Raw genomic sequence first — 17,350 nt, forward strand, 5'->3', positions numbered from 1 at the left:
TTTCAGAATAACATGAGCTAAACTTTTCAATACCTGTCAACGAAAGTAACTTACCTTGGTAAGAAATTACCTGTACACTAAGCTGTACAGTCCCATCTGTTTTCACTCCTTGATCAAACAAACTTCGGTCTGGATCCAGCTTAACATAGGTAAATAAAATGATTTTAACTCAGTCATTAAATAAGTTACTATCTATGGTTTATTATAAATCACTGTACCATTTCTGAGCATACTAATTAAATTATAAGAATACATTTAATTATCAAAGTTGTCATACATTTATTTACTAAAACTAAAAATAGTTTCACTGTTGAGAGTGTAATGGAGGAGGCAAAACTCTCGCAAGTCACTCCTCCTTTTCTCTTAGTACTGGACTACAGTCAAGGCCTCACATGTCCCAGGCACACAAACCTTCTGCAGCCATTCCCTGCCACTAAAAGACTATTTTAAGTGGCGCCTTTCTATGGGAATCTCTGCTGGAACCTTAACACAAACAGGCAATTTTTCATCCTATAAATGCAATTAAAGTACAAGGTAATGCAATGTTTATCATAAGAAAGGATATTAATTCATAGCTGACGATTTATCTAAGTCTGTTAACATAGTCTTGTCATATCTCCTTTGTAACTAATGTAACTTATTAAAACTTGGGATTAGCTTTAAAGATGCCCTTCACAAAGGTAATACAACTAAAGGCTTCATGGTCCGACTCCTGGATCTACTGTAGCTAGATCCATACATGGCCTTGGAACTCTGCGCTCTTTCCCTTCAAATCCCCTTCTAGTGAATGCATATTCTACCATGGCTTACTAATGGAATAAAAATAATTTTGACTTTAGATACCTGATCCCAAGCTTGGAACAGGCTTCTATCATATGCATTCTGTTTAGATATGTCTGCATAAACACTGTTGAACATGCAGGTCTCCTATCACTCTCATTACTAAGAATTCAGCCACAGTAAATCAATTTCAATTATTTATAATATCTTATACATAAAACCTACAGTGCTAAGTGGCCTTCATATTCATCTTGAGCAGGAACAAAACAAAGTGTATAATACCTTGTTTTAAGGGTGGCAGTTTCTACTACTTAATGTAAATCTTTTCCTGATATTTAAAAATTCTCTTAACCTCAAGCTTTCCAGAGTCTAGAAGATACTAGCATTATCCACTAGAAGTTGTCCTGAAAAGTAAGCTCTCAGGTCCTAAGTACACCATGACAAAGACAAGGCTCCAGCATGTCAAAGAAGTACAACTCAGTGATTGTTGGAGAGGCTTTCAAACTGGCATTTATCTGATGATGCAAAGGTATTCCCAGAAGCAACAGCACTCTGATGTCAAATGCATGCTTGCACTGACATGAGGACCACGAGCTGACATGCTTTATTCAGGTGAGCAGAGGGGCCAGAAGGGATAAGAAGTGCCTGCAGACCCAATGATAGCTCTCAAGTTAATGACTTACATATGCTTCCCTTTACGGAGAGAAACTATGGGAGAGCAAGTACTTTGTAGGTCTTTTGTCATTGCCTGGGCCAGGCATTCTATCTATCACAGCAGAATATTACTAAAACAATGGTCCTTTTTAAAGATCGATACAGTTAAATGGGATCATCTGGAACTGTTCTGCGAGAGCTAAACTCAGTATGTTCTGTTCTCTAGATATAGTTCACTTCTAGTGAACTACTTTCACTTCTGAATTTATGTAGTAAATATTCGGTTTGTAAGATTTGTTCTTAACTGTCTGGAAAAAGGAATAAGAAGCTTCATAAATATACTACTGCCCATGCAGATGGTGGGTGAGCATTAAGTAGGAACAATTTCTTGATGTGGACCTCTTGGTCATTTTCCACTTCTAATAAGATACTAAAGTGACCAAGTGCCAACTGCTTTCAAAAGACCATGTGATCTTTCACTACTAAGAAGAAAACTCATCATGTTGTTTTAGGTACATACAATCATAGTTTTTAATTTCTTGAGATCAATATCCAAACACAATTAACATTTACTAGATATGTATTTTGAAAGAAAAAGATTAAAAGTGGCAAATGGCAACTAATGCATAAATTCCATTGTCATATGTCAATTTATAGTAGAGTCTTGTGAAACATAGCTGCAGAGGCTCTGCATTTTTAAAGTAACAAGGCAAAGCTTTCTAATGTTTTGAAAAATGGTATCAAGACAGGCAGGAGGATTACAGACAGAAAAGAATAAAGCAAAGCGAACAATTCAAAAACTGACAAAATACATTCACATTAATGTGAGAAAGTACACAGATACCGGTACTTGTGAATTAAGAAAAGGTATGGAAAACTACTTAAACAATCTTACTCTTAAGCAATCTTACTACCTTAAAGTACATCTCCTGGGGGAAAAATGTAGAACCAGTCTGTGAGGATGCTTTAAACACATAATGCAACAATGGGAAATCGCAATGCAGTTAATGTCAAGAAACAGCAACTAGTATTTAAATTTTACTACCAATAAAATATAAACGAAATAAAAACAATTTAGTCAAGGGACCTCATTTTAAAGGTTAAGAAAACTGACATAAAACAAAGTTTAGTCACGGCACAGACTTCTTCAGTCCCCAGGGTCAATGTGCTTCCCACCATTCCATTCTTACATTCATTTCCATTTTAATTTGATTTTATATTAATGAATGTAAAAGGGATAAGTGATTTATTATTCATTTATTTCAATTTTATTACTCAACCTTTTAAATTTTAGATACAAGAAATTTGTTCAAAGAATTTTCATCTCTAAATGCTCAAATTTTATATATCATAGATCAGGGCTATCTACAGAGGTGAGTCTTACCTGAATATCTTGTAGGCAAATTTCATGAGCATCCAAAGAACACTGCAGTCTTGGTTCTAGTAGTTTCTTTAAATTGCCTATTGGTTCATTGATGTCTATGGCCTGGCTTACACATTCAGCTGGGGTATAGGTTTGTTCCACAATGCTAAACGTTAACAGAGATAAATGTTAATAATTGCATGTCACCCTAACACTTTGCTCAAAACAAAATTAGTATCAAAAGTACACACGACCTTTGAGACGTTTCTTTCCTTACTACATCCTGAACTCTTTTCTTCGATGCTGCGTTAGACTCAATAAATAAAACTAAATCTCATGGATAACTTGAAACCTAAAGCACTCTTGAAAACATGCTCAGTTATGCACATGAATGTATGCGCCAGCACATAAATAAATACTGGACGCACACTATTTAAGGGGAAATGTCTGCCTTTATATTATAGCTCAAGTTATTTTCAAAATTTAAGGCCCAGAAACATGGCAATATATTGTGTCTTTAAAATCCAGACAATTTGTTGGGATGGTGGCATAAGTCTATAACACTTGGAAAATAGACACAGGAGGATAAGGAGTTTAGGATCAACAACCACCCTCAGTTCCACAGAGAAACATAAACCAGCCTGCGCTACATGAGCCCAAATTTCAAAACCAACTCCAAACCTAACAAGAATTTTATTTATATATATATAAATAATGATATATATATAGAGAGAGAGATAGATAGATAGATAATTTCTACTAATCAAATTCCTTCCCAATATAATCTAGCAAATATAAATTAATAAGTGTAATAATATAAGTCAAATACTTGCATTTTAATTTAAATACTAGTCAATTACTATAATTAGTCTTATTTGGTATTATTCTTAGAAAATTCTATTGTATCTTAAAACGTACTTAGAGCTCTTATAGACTGCTATTTCACAATTCAAATAGGTTTGAAACCTTGGTAAGTAACTGCAAATAATTCTTTGTAAATGCTTACAGGAGGGCAAGGAATGGACTGAAAAAGTAGTATTTAAGGAAATAAGTTTCACAGCGTATTTACTTTAAATATGACTTAAACCTCTCCAAAGTTATCAAAACTATGTATTAAGAATAAGTGTGACGTGGGGGCTCAGCGGTTCAGAGCTGGTTTGAGGTGGCTCACAACCACCTGGAGCTTCAGGTCACCAGTGCTCTAAAGCTTCTGCCTCTCCTAGCACCTGAGCTCACCTGCACATAGCCACATCCACACACACAATTAGAATAGAACTAAACTCCCAATAAGAGACAACATGAGCGCACGTCTAGGGAGATGGCTGAGGGAGGAGCACTTGCTGCTCATGTAGAGGCCCCGAGTTCGATGCTCGGAGCCCATCTAAAGCCAGGTAAGGCAGCACACAGCTCACCAACGCTCCCACGGTGAGCTAGATGGGCTATGCAGCAGCAAACACACGAGGTCCTGTCTGAATAGGACGGGTTACGAGGACCAATACCTGAGGCTGACCCCCAGCCTCTGCGTGCATGTTTTGGCTTGCAGGTGCACACATTTAATACATACAAACAAGCATGTTTAAGTACACAAGTGTGCACACATATAAATGTGGCCATTTTATATTTACATATTTTCCAAGTATAATGATAAACTTTAGGGAAAGTATATCACATTTTTTTTCTTAAAACATTTAAATTTAAAGTTCATAAAACAGACCCACTAATGATAATATTACTGTAAATAGTATATTTGGTTAATATAAACATTTCTTGACTAAGTGAGTACTTCTGGCATATTTTCTGTCTATAAGCACAGCAGCCTATCCTTTTCGGTTAGTCTCTACAATTATCATAAATAGCTACTGTTAAGTAAGTTCAGTTGAATTAAACTCTTTGAAATGAAAGTCAAAAGCACTTAAACTGGGGGGGGGGAGTACCCTTAGATGGGGGTGGGTGCAGACTATTGCAACTGTGTGATCTGGATCAACTAAGCTTACTGCTGCCTGTGTTTCAGAACTGCCTTCCTCTCTGAGCTACTAAGTCAAAGGGGGATGACAAAAAACAAAGGAAATGTGAGGTCAGGTTAAAAACAAGCATGTTGGCCTGCTCCTGACTTTCACTTAGTAGACTGGTAGTATGAAATCAGAAACACCAACCTTTCTTCTGTGCACTCCGGTTTCTCAGTCCCATCGATCTCAATCTCTATCAGTTCTTCTGCTTCTCTCTTAGTCATGGTGGAAGTATTTCAAAAGTTCAGTCCTGGAAGAGTTAAATTTTAAGAGCTATTTTTAAAAAATAACATGTGTATGAATGATATGCAAGAGACCAAAACTGAATTAAAGCAGAGGGAAATGAGGTCCTCTGCATATGTAAAAGCTCACATACAGCATTTATAAAGCAAAGGTCTTGTCTAAAGTGGCCTCTGTGAGCCTGATATGGTGATTTTCATTACTCTATGTATGGCAGCTTGTGGATGTTGCAGGAGATCTGCTCACACTGAGAGTCCAGGATTGTTGAGGCAGGGCATTGTACTGCGGCTCAGTTCTTAGCTTTAATCCCTTTGGCTGCAGTACAGAGATGCCCTTAGTACACACCTTTAATCTCAAACCTTGAAGGTGAAGTTGTTACTTCATAGAAGGAAGCACTTGTTTGTAAGTGATGTCTAATAGAGTGGGCAGACAAAGTGATGGATCAGAAAGATTTGACAGAACACAGCCCACTTCTCACCAAGAGAGGAAAGGGAAGCTGTTTAAGAGCGCAGTGCACAGAATAAAAAGGATAGAAAGGAGACAGTTTTACAGTTATAGAGATAACAAAATAGAAAAGGGTGAAGACAAAACGGGGCGGAGAATAAGAAGCAGCCAGAAGATTAGAACAGATTGCTAGAGTTACTTTCAGGCCAAACAAGGGAATTCAAGAGACGTGACAGATTGCTAGAGTTACTTTCAGGCCAAACAAGGGAATTCAAGAGACGTGATAGAGAAACCAGACTGAATTAGTGTGGAGGAGTTTTGAACCAGAACAGATGAGTGAACCAGCCAGCCAGAGGTTAGAAAGAGCTAGAAAGGATGAATTTATTCAGCAGTAAGTCTCAGAGGCTGCAAGAATTCTAGGCCTAGATAAAACTGTGTGGAGGTTAGAAGCTTCCAAGACTAGGCCTAGGTTAGAAGACAGGCAGTAAAACTCCTAGACAATTACCTCAGGTGAATAAGTTATATTTACATGCTAGCCTAGTCTAAATCAATAAGTTATTACAAAAGCAAACGAAAAATGTATCAACTATATTAAAGCAACTTGGATTCAATCTTGAAGCTTAATATGGAGATGAATTACAATTGTCTGGCTAAAAATCTGATTCAATTACATAAAGATTAAAATTCTTGCTAACACACAAGTTATAGAACAGTAATGGTATCTACAGATCCTGAAAATGACAAGGGACTAATAAGTGGAATAGATCAAGTCTTCAGTTAACTTGGGACAAGTACCAAAGTTGGCAAAGCCCAGCAGCACAGAAAAAGGAAGCTCACCAAAGTAAATCAAAGAATCCAGGGTATGAAGAAATGCACAAATGTAAATTATTCCAAAATGAAATTTAAAAGTAACTATCCATGGTGCATTGTGTATTTCCTAGAATATATGGTCAACATTAGAAAAAAGTATAGTATGTGCATCTGTGTTGTGTGTGTAAAGAACAAAACACAAATCTGATTAAAAGTTAAAAACTGCCCCGATGCTGCTATTAATGATCCTCTGCTATGCTTGCAGATGGGAGCCTAGCATAACTGTCCTCTGAGTGGCTTCACCCAGCAGCTGATGGAAATGGATGCGGAGACCCCTGCCTAACATCAGGCGGAGCTCAGGGAGTCTTGTGGAAGAGTTGGGGATAAAAATGAGGGAGTTGGAGGGGTCAAGGACACCACAGGAAGACCTCCAGAGTCAACTAACCTGGACACACAGAGGCTGGACCTAGACCACCTACACATGTGTAGCGGATGTGCAGCTTGGTCTTCATGTGGGTCCCCTAACAATTGGAGTGGCGCTGTCTCAGTCAGTTGCCTGGCATTGGATCCCCTTCCCCTAACTGGACTGCCCAGTAGGTCTCAGTGGGAGAGGATAGGCTAAGGCCTACTGTGACTGGATGTCCCAGGGTGGGGTGAAGCGGGGCTTCCCTTCAAAGGAGTAATGGGGTGAGGGATTTGGGGGAAAGGGCAGGGAGGGGAACGACTGGGATGTAAAGTGAATGAATGAATTAAAAAGTTAAAAACTGAGCCAGGTGGCAATGGTGCATGCTTTAATCACAGCCCTTGGGAGGCAGAGGCAGGTTCATCTGAGTTCAAGGCCAGTCTAGTCTACAGAAAACAGTTCCAGGACAGCCAATGCTATACAGGGAAACCCTGTCTGAAATCCTGCCCCCAATCCCCTTCTGGTGAAAAGCATACGAGTTCTCAAAACTACTGATTTCCTTTTCAGTCCTGTAGGTTTGTTGTACAGTTGCCAGAGACTCAGGTTGATTCAGAACCTGGCTCCCCAAGCTCCTCAAACTTCCTATCTCACTTAGTACTTAATTCACTGTCAGGACTATGTACCCCCACTTCCACTTCTATTCTTGAGTACAGATAAATGGACTTCAATCCTGTCGGCATTCAAGTATTCACACAAATACCGAGGGAGGGGGTGCTAACAAGGTGGCCAGTGACTGGTGGAGTGGGACACCTAAGAATGTGACAATCAATGGTGGATCTGTATGCTTTTGCTCTTGACAGCAGTCACACCTATCATTAGCTCAAGCTACCAGTTTGCATAAATTGAAGAGGGACATAAACATTTGAAATGTAAAATAAAATAACCAATAAAAAAAAATCGCACTTATTTTGCTAGGCATGGTAGAGCACGCCTTTAATACCAGCGCTCTGAAAGTAGAGGCAGATAGACCTCTAAACTCTAGGCGGGTCTAGTCTAAAAGGCAAGTTCAAGGTCAGCCAGGCTAGAATTTGACTCACACACACCCAACACAAACTTACTCGTGTGTACACACACACAAACACAAACACTTTATAGGGTGCTCATGCGCATTTGTGGAGGTCAGAGGCCAGTCAGTCCTGTCCTCCTTCCACCTGGATTTGAGGCTGAACAGTCAGGCTTGGTTGGCAGCAAGTGCCTTTACCTGTCGAACCATCTCACTGGCCTACCTAAGGATTTAGTTTCAAATGACTGCTTATCATGAAACGATGCGTTGGCACCACTCTCGATGCTGTTTAACCTAAGGGTGGAATCACTAAACTCCCTCGTTGTGTTCACTGCACTACACCACAAAAAGAGGGGGATAAAGTTGGAAAGGCATATTAACTTTCACTGACATCTTCGGTTAAGAAACAGAAAGTCATCCTATACATTAGAATGATGGCACCGGTGCGACTCTGAGACAGTTCCAGAAAAGCAACTGGGTTTGGAGTGCGGGGATGGTCGAGTGCGGTGATAGGCAAGCCTGGCATCTTTCAGAGAGACCCGAGAGCTCCGGGACTATGAGCACCGTCAGCGCGCAGAGCCTGGACCGTGCCTGGCGACGGGCGACTCCGCAGCGTCCCGCAGCGCGGCCCCGGCCACGCCGCTTCCCGCGCCCCTCCCCTCGGCTCCCCGCACAGCCTCTCCCGCCCCTCCCCACCCGGCTCCCTCAAGTCTCCACGAACGGAAATGGGAGTCACAGCGCCGGGGACCAGCGGAAACAAAACACAGAGGCGGCCGCGGGGGGGCCGCGGCGGGGGAAAGCCCCGGAACCAGGCCGGCCGCGCGGGCCCGCGCTCCCCGCCAGCCCGCAGCCACACTCACCAGCTCCGGAATCCGCCCCGTGGCCCTCGCCCGCGCTCCAGAGCCGGCTGGGAACGGCGGCGGCGCGGGCTCCAGGTACAGCGTCTCTCTGGGTAAGACGCGCCGGTCCCGCGAGTAGCAGTGTGAGGCCCCGGGGCCCTTCCCGCGGAATCGGCGCTAAGGAACCCCAGCCCCTCTCCCGCCTCCCAGGCACCCCTGGGCCTGGAACTACAACTCCCAGCAGGCTGCGCGACACGAACGCCCGTGACAACGGGGGCTCGCGAGGCACAAACGCCCCAAGCCGCTTTGTTTTACGCGCTCGTTTTACCCCACATTACATCCACCTCCCCAACCCCAAGGATCAGGACGTTGACTCCGTAGGGAGCTTGAACTAGGGGACAGGCCAAAGTACGCATGCGTACAGTGCAGTGTTTCCAAGAGGGAAAAGAGGGTGAAGTTAAGTGTAGGAAAGATGGCGGAGTCTTAGCTGAGGGACCCGGAAGCACTTACCCTCCACTTCCTCCTCCTGTTTGGCTTCTGTCTCACCTAGAGGCGTCCGGTCGCAGACTCTCTTCGAGGCGCTTCCTGTCCGGTGAGCGTCGAACGACTGAAGCGGTGGCCCATAGTGCATTGCGATGGCGGGTAGGCGTGTGTAGGCGGAGCCAGGGCCGGAAGTAGAACGGTGGCGGCGGCGGTGACTCTGGCAGCTCGGGACTCAGTGCAAGGTGACTGGGAGGGTAACTAGGCTAGGTTGGCCTCTTGGGACTGCGATTCTGGGTTTCTTCACGAGGCAAGGGCAGCCCATCACCTCTGCCCTAGTAGTAGAGAGCAGCCCTGTGTCCTTGGCACCTTTATGGCCTGGCCTGGGGTCACAGGTGACCTCCGCCCTGCTGGGTATTAAAGTTTGCCTTACGCCCAATAAATAAGACCGTTAATACCCTTTTGAGAGCAGAACAGGGCTCTTGAACGGCAAAAAAAAAAAAAAAAAAGGCGGGGTAGTATGCCTTGCAGCTCGCCTGGGGCAACCCAAGGTCAGGGCAGAGAAACTTGTGAATTATGCATGAGCAGGTCGTGGCCGACTAAGACAGAAAAGGGCAATGGTGACATCCTAAAAGTTTGTCTCCAGTCTAGAAACTATGGTGCTTAAACAGCTTTGTTGATTGACTTTATGATTAGATATTCACAGGCAGCAAAAGGACCAGCCTTTGGCTGGGCTGGTCAGTCAACTACTTCTGGGTTTAAACTTTGATTTTTTTTTTTCCCCAATGCTTCCCCGCAATATTTTTAATATCAGACCCCTAACAAGCAGCTAGCTAGCACCGGATATTAATTGAATACAGAATTTGTCACAGATAGTGTTTTACACTTATGATGACATTTGGCTTCTGTGTGATAGTGAACAGGTAACATTCTCTATTTAATTTGAAAAAGTGAAAGGCAGTAAAGAAGAAGCAACAAATAGTTTTGGTAAGAGAGTATTTGTTCATTGTTTGGACGATTACACGTATGCTTGATCAATTAGAAATTCGAATTGGAAATCATTGTTTTGATGATGCATTTTTGAAAGTGAAAATTATCTTGCCCGTCTTGTAAAGAAATGACGGTTCTTGCAGTTAGATTGGAAGCAGGTTGACGTAGAATGTTAGGTAAACAATGACCTCTTTTAGACATATTTTTTTAATCATCTTTAAGCAAGAGTGAAAAATCACTTTCCCCTCACACTTTAGAGAGTATTTCCTAAGTGGGCAGTATGGAAGTATTTTGCAATATTTTTAGGGCTAAAGAAGTATTGCTACCTTACTGATATGTCTTAACTGTGTGCCTAGATTTCCAGAATGAGTTGGGCGATGTTTTCTGTTTATAAAGTCTTATTTATTTGCCTGTAGCTCTTTCACCTGTATAATTCTCTGGTAGATTATGAGTGACACATTGATTTCTTCAAATGTTTTGATTTTATCCTGATTAGTGGATGAAAACTCACTGCTTATTTGATTTCCCAGCAGTACTAAATGTTCCTCCAGGTTTGCTGAAGTTGGTGCTATTGACACTTAGAGATTAGATACCTCTTCGAAATGAGGAGAAGGGGGATTGATGTTTTTCATGTTGTAGGGAGTAAGTATAGCAGTGTGCCCTATCGGGGCACACTCTCTACCCACTATAGGCCACCTTCATTCAACTTATTCAGGACAGGCAAAATTATCTTCAGACAACAAATATGCCCTGAGAGAGAAAATTACACTCTCTCCCTTCAAATATATTTAATAACCATGTGCTAGTCAGCTGGCTTATAGTTAATGATTCTTGAACTATTAGTGGTAAAGGACAGCTCAAACCCCTCTATCCCTCTATGCATTTCCTTCCTTCCTTCCTTCTATGCACCTATCTATCCATCTGTCCATCCATCCATCTGTATGTGTTTATTTGGGTTTGCATATATATGTGGACACTGCATGGGTTTCTCCGATGGCCAGGGTAAGCCTTTGCTGTTAATCTTCGGGTACTGTGCACATTGCTTTTTGAGACAGGGCCACTTAGTATCCAAGGTCTTGCAAAGAAAGCTCCAAAGGTTTGCCTGAGTCTGCTTCCCGAGTGCTGGCATCATAAGCTTGATGCCAGCCCTGACTTTAAAAACAAGACAGAGTAGATCTCACAGGTTCCATCACTATTCTGGGAATTGTTGATTTACTAAATTCAAGACAAATTACTTTGTCAAATTAACGTAATAAAGATTTTTTTTTATATTTATTCATTTATTATATATAAGTACACTGTAGCTGTCTTCAGATACACCAGCAGAGGGCATCGGATCTCTTTACAGATGGTTGTGAGCCACCATGTGGTTGCTGGGAATTGAACTCAGGACCTCTGGAAGAGTAGTCGGGTGCTCTTAACCGCTGAGCCTTCTCTCCAGCCCCATAATAAAGATTTTTAAATTTTTGTCTATACTTTCTCTATTAATATGAACTAGTAGCAGTATACTCACTGCCATGGTTCTCTCAGCAGAAGTAAGGTGTCAGCAGGCAGGTAGATACTTGGGGAGAGTGTGGGAGCACGTTGGCAGAGCATGATTTCCTCAGGGGTTTGAGGGGCCCTTTGTCACTGACACTGTGAGAAGTAAGACACTGTAAGTACTATAGCACAACTGTTACTATAGATGTGCGGTGGGAGAGGGGCATTTTTATTTCCAGGGTGCACTTACTGTCTGATGAACTGTTACAAAGCTATTGGGTGCAGCGTGGCTCTTCTGCTGTTATCTCACTAGGGTGTGGTGAGCCCTTTCATTTTTTAAGCTAAGTCTAGATGGGAAGAGATTTTTTTTGTCTAAGTTTCAGCCTATCTATCTCTTCCTTTTAGATTCTGCTTGGATATATTTTTGTAACTTGGAATTCTTTTGATTTTGATCTTTAAATTCCTATTTTACTCAGGTCTCAATGAGAATTATCCTCTCCTTTAATGTATTTATCAATGTTTTGAGCTACAAAAGTATTTGTTTTAGCTTCAAGGAGATGAGGAATAGAGAGGCTTTCAGCTCAGTGTTTCAACTTTTGATTTTGACCCTCAGTAAACTCCTTCTCTCATGAGCCTGTATCATCTAATCTCTCTGTCACTGCAAGGCTCACTTGGCCTTGTAGCTGCTTTTCTTTGCTGTTTCTTTTGGAAGTTGACTGGTTACAGTGTTAAGTGGCTAGGATCCTGAGTTGTTAGCAGGCAAAGCTGTTTTCCTTCCTGTGAGCCTATGAAGTGGAAACTTCCAACCTCTCATTCCTGGCTAAGACAACTGTCTTGACTCTCTTTGTCCCTTCGAGAGAGAGGTCATGGAAACTGGCACAGCATAAGCAATTTGTCTTTTCCTGCTGGTGACAAGCAGTGTTCTTAAACAGCCTCACCTCACTGTTTCCTCAGCTCCGAGATTAAGATCATGGGAGAAAAAAGCACTACCCCATACGATGTGTTTTCCCTTTGCTTTTAACTCTGGTAGAACTCTCAGCTATTCCTAGGTCCCAGGGCCTCTTGGTAAGAAGGAAAGGCCTTGTAATGGAAGGGTTACATGACTGGCCAAACGTAGCTTGAAGTCTGGTGTAATTTAGTGCTGTAACCTAATTCTTAGAATTAGGTCCTCAGCACATGATGTATTTAAGGTGTTTTATGGAAAGCACATTAACTTCTGATGCTTCTTTAGTACCACAGACTCAACCATGATTGTTCAGAGGATCTTCAGGCTCTCCTCTGTCCTTCGGTCAGCAGTCTCTGTGCATTTGAGGAGGAACATTGGTGTTACAGCTGTGGCGTTTAATAAGGAACTTGATCCTATACAGAAACTCTTCGTGGACAAGATAAGAGAGTACAAAGCAAAGCGACTGTAAGTGGGTAGATGACAAAGCACATTGTGACTATAAATGTTCAGACATGTAAATTTCAAGACATAAGTCCTAACTGTATCTTCTTTTTAAAGGCTCCAGGGGACAATTCCAGAAGGTCTATTGTCATTTGAAGTATAAGCACAATTATGTCATTACAATGAGATAAGTCACAGAAGAACGCAGGATCTTGAAATCATTTAGTAGCTATTTAAGAAAATTAAGTACTTTAGACATTGATTAGTTTAACATCATAAATTAACCCTGATTCACCGACAAGTCATACAGTCAGTCAGTATTTCACCTTGTTTTCAGCTTCTCTGGGATATGATTTGAGGGATGCATGTAAATAGCATTTTTCTCTTTAAGACTGTTTCCATGGTGATCTATCAAAAGACTTAAAGTGGCATGAAATAAGACATGGGAAAGCAAGACTGCAAACTACATATTTGAGGTGAATGTACAATATATCTATTATTTGATTTAACCCCTAAATCTTGGGAAAATAATACCCGTCAGTTTATAATTCTTTTGTTTGGTCACCTGTCCTTTACAAGGAACTTGATGGTTAACTGATATGGGCCGTGTCTTTTTCAAAATGCAGTGTCTTAAAATCTGATAGAAGTAGAAAGCTTATTAACAAATATAAGGTAATTTGTGAGGTGTGGGGTGAGTGCTTGGAGAGTTGAAAGGAATAAACACTCCTAACCGGAGACAATTCGAAAGGCATTTCGGAAAAGTTCATGTTAGGCTTTGAAGGCAGTGCGTGGGTCATTCTGCCCTTTTGAGAGTCTCTTGAGCAGCTATAAATCATCTCCCCAGTGTTAAAAAAAAAAAAAAAAGAATTTACTAAGAATTTGCTTGTTTTTAGTTACCTTTGGAAGACACCCCTAGGACTCTATAACGGGTTAAAAATAGTTGTTTTAAAGACTGGGCAGGGGGGGGTTGGGGATTTAGCTAAGCGGGAGAGGGCTTGCCTAGCGAGCGCAAGGCCCGGGGTTCGGTCCCCAACTACGAAAAAAAAAAAAAAAAAAAAAAAAAAAAAAAAAAAGACTGGGCAGGTAAATGGGAGTAGGAGGGGTATCTGGTAGAAAAATGATGCCGGGTAAGGTATACAAGCTAGGAAGCACCACATTTGTTTAGAGGATTACACACTTGATCCCAGAGGAATAGGATATAGGAGGAGTGTGCACAGTTTTTGACTTTATAAATGATGGTGTCAGGTACAGTGTTCTGCTGGTGTTAGGTGCAGGTTTGAGTCATCAGAGAAGAGGTGGCTGCAGTTGAGGAACTGTGTCCATAAGTTAGGACCATAGACAAGCTTGCAGGGCATTTTCTAAGTTGGTAATTGATATGGATGGAAGGGTCTAGACCATTGTTGGGGACACCTCTGGGCTGCAAGTCATGTGCTCTATGAGAAAACAGTTTGAGCCAGCCTTGTGAAATAAGACAGTAACAGCACCTTTCCACTTCATCAGCTCCTGCTGTCAGGTTCCTAGCTGCCTGAGTCCCTGTTCTCACGTTCTCTGATGATGAACAGTATATGGAAACTTAAAGCAAAATCAATCCTTTCCTCCCCACGCTGTATTGACACAGTACACTGCGCTTATGGCGTTTCATCCTAACAGTAGTAACCCTACCTAAGACAGACGTCAGAGGTTGCACCCACCTTGATTGAAGTGTCAATGCCAGATAACTATTTTGGAAGTCTGCAAGGGTAGCTAACCATGCTGTCATCAAAGGTCTTGAGGACCTGGAAGATGGTCCAGTTGGTAAAGTGCTTGCTGCATAATAAACAAGGGCCAGAGTTTGGATCCCCAGTACCAGTGTAAAAAGCCAGATGCAATAGCCACAGCAGCATTTGCCTTATCTGACATTATTCCTGAGGTCTTTCTGACCAGCCAGTTTAGCCAGTTCATGGGCTCAAGTTCAGTGGAAGCCATGTCTCTGAAAATGATGTGGTGAGATAGAAGTAGATAAAGTCACTAGATACCCTCATCGACCACTGCTGTTGACACATGTATACAATACACTGCTTCAGAAGCCATGTATTTGTAATAATTAACCCTTGATATCTCCTATTTAACCTGTACGTTTTGCCTCAGTGTGTGTGCACACATGTACGCGTCCATGTCAGTGTGCCACATGTATGCCCAGTAGCTATGAAGGTCAGGAGAGCATTAGGTTCCCCTGGAAGTGGTGTCAGTGGAGAGTGTGAGCACACTAGGTAATGAGAACAGAGCCTGCATCCTTTGCAGGAGCAATAAGTATTCTGAGTCGTGCAGCCCTCCAGCCCCTTGATCATTTTATTAGCAGCTCCCAGACTTAACATTGCAAGCCTCCAGTGGGTTTTGATGGGGAATTTTTGTTTTATTGGTTTGCGTTTTTTTCTTTCTTTCTTTTTTCTTTTCTTTTTAAATCTGGACTGCATAATTTCCATATACTGCAGCTCAAATCCTGAGAAAAATCTGATTAGTTTGTTAGATGCTAACAAACCGTGAGGGTTAGAGATTTGTTTGAAGTTACCTCATCTCTGAAACCTTGTTCTAGAATAATTTGAATTGAGATGCAAATAGAAAAGTCACTTTTCTAGCCTTTTCTTTTCCCCCACATGTGTACCTTATTAAGACTGGACGATAAAATAGTTTTGGGTTTTTTGATTGATTGGTTGGTTTCATTTTAACTAGTGCATAAACTCGTTTTCTTTGTTTATTTATACACTAGGGCGTCTGGAGGACCTGTTGATACTGGCCCAGAATATCAGCAAGAGCTGGACAGAGAGCTTTTTAAGCTTAAACAAATGTATGGTAAAGGAGAGATGGATAAGTTTCCTACCTTCAATTTTGAGGGTGAGTCTTGTCACAAATGAAATTTAGGGGGGTTATTGTAGGTGGAGAATATGTCTGTCACTTATCCTTAAGAGGTTTTGAGGTGTTTGGAAGGCAAGTGACACTGACATGTGACGCTCCTACAGCACGGAAAGCTTGGGTCACTGCTCATGAATTGGGAGGCCTTTCTCATTGGATTGCTCTAGCCATGCAGCACATGTATAAACACAGATTAAGAAAGAGCCCCACTCACACAAGGTGTTGAAAGTTTATCAATTGGTCTGTTTCTCTGCACATTTTTAAAAACAAAAAAAAAGAATCTTAAAACTGGCAAATTTCAGCATGGTACCTAATCTTGTTATTCCAGTATGACTAAGCCTGAAATGTTTCCTCTTTTTAGATCCCAAATTTGAAGTCCTCGACAAACCCCAGTCCTGAGGAACATACAAACCATGTGGTAATTTGTCATGAATTAGTTGTACAATTAATCTAAAAAATTCAAATAAACATTCACTTCACAGTTCTCAAATGTCCTTTCAGTTCTTTGGTGATGGTGGTGTGTGCCTAGCAGTGCTGTGTCTGTCGTTTCTAAATCTTTTCATTCTGGTAGAATGACCCAGCTGGAGATGTTGGTTAAATTGGATACAGTTGTCTCCTCCCCAGCTATTCTTCCCAGTGCAGTGCTGTCCTCTGTAATAGTGGACGTATCACCTAAGGGCTTGTGTGCTGGGAAGGAAGGATGCTGTATTTGTCGTTTTCAAGGATGGCTTTCTTAGGAAATCTGTAACTTAATATGTACAGGGATGTATGTTGTGTCTTAACCACTGTCGGCTCAAACTGATACCCCTCATTTTTGCCTGTGGGATATATATGAATGCATGGATTCGGGCGAGGTAGCAGCTGGGAAGCAGAGGCCCTGAAAGATGGACTGTATAAAACAGTCTTTTGGCCAGCTGTAAAAGAGCCAACAGTTATTTCCTGGGGATGTGGTAAATTAGGAACTTTTACATCAAGGTTCAGCAACTGTAGGTGGCGCTCAAGGAAGCTAGACTTCTAAAGAGATAATGTCTGTTTATTAAACCTTTAGCTACCTTGGGGGCAAATTGAAGAATAAGAATCCTCATACATGTGAGGTCTCTAACCAAGTTATTCTCAGTCTGTTTTTTATGTCTCTCTCCCCATTTCTTCTCATCACTAATACAGCTATACACACTTAAGCTTTTATGGCCTGCAGGAGGGAGAGACTAGAAATCTCAAGGTAGCACTGTCTTCAGGTAACAAAGGGATGTTCATACCCAGTACAGTCGTCATTTTTAGGAAGGTGCAACACTTCAGTCACTGAGCAGCAGAACAGTCCTGTTAACACACTGCTGTGTAAACCAGTCTTCATGGACACAACTTATTTCTTTGTATGTATTATCCTGAAATCTAGAAAGATACATTTTAGATCTTCAGTTACTTCAGGTGATTTAATGGTTTGAATTCAATTCAATGAATACTTTTTGGAAAGAAAAGTCAGTTTAAAAATGAATAAAATGAGAGTAGCATGTCCCTGTAATCAC

At 41.5% G+C, this 17,350-nt stretch overlaps 2 protein-coding genes across 6 annotated transcripts in view; one reads left to right on the forward strand and one right to left on the reverse strand.

Annotated features, from left to right (window-relative positions):
- The window catches only part of Gabpa (GA binding protein transcription factor subunit alpha), a 26,919-nt gene extending 17,718 nt beyond the window's left edge, over positions 1-9,201 (reverse strand). The window contains exons 1-4 of the mRNA XM_032900502.1: positions 9,113-9,201; positions 4,951-5,053; positions 2,819-2,963; positions 55-139 (exon numbers count right to left, since the gene is read on the reverse strand). Coding sequence (XP_032756393.1) covers positions 55-139; positions 2,819-2,963; positions 4,951-5,027 — 307 coding nt within the window. The 5' untranslated portion in view covers positions 5,028-5,053; positions 9,113-9,201. The remainder of the gene's footprint in view (positions 1-54; positions 140-2,818; positions 2,964-4,950; positions 5,054-9,112) is intronic.
- Atp5pf (ATP synthase peripheral stalk subunit F6) lies at positions 8,571-16,317 on the forward strand. Of its 5 annotated transcripts, XM_032900496.1 has the most exons (5): positions 8,571-8,715; positions 9,153-9,327; positions 12,783-12,962; positions 15,685-15,809; positions 16,189-16,317. In XM_032900496.1, the coding sequence occupies exons 3-5, from the start codon at positions 12,799-12,801 to the stop codon at positions 16,224-16,226; spliced, it is 327 nt and encodes a 108-aa protein (XP_032756387.1). In that variant the 5' UTR covers positions 8,571-8,715; positions 9,153-9,327; positions 12,783-12,798; the 3' UTR covers positions 16,227-16,317. The 5 variants fall into 5 exon arrangements, with proteins under 5 accessions (XP_032756387.1, XP_032756388.1, XP_032756390.1 ...); XM_032900497.1 differs by lacking the exon at positions 8,571-8,715 and having other exon boundaries at positions 9,138-9,327; XM_032900499.1 differs by lacking the exon at positions 8,571-8,715 and having other exon boundaries at positions 9,171-9,194.
- Positions 16,318-17,350: the final 1,033 nt, after the last annotated feature.

This window comes from Rattus rattus, chromosome 4 (genome assembly GCF_011064425.1).
Source record: "Rattus rattus isolate New Zealand chromosome 4, Rrattus_CSIRO_v1, whole genome shotgun sequence".
NCBI classification, from domain to species: domain Eukaryota; kingdom Metazoa; phylum Chordata; class Mammalia; order Rodentia; family Muridae; genus Rattus; species Rattus rattus.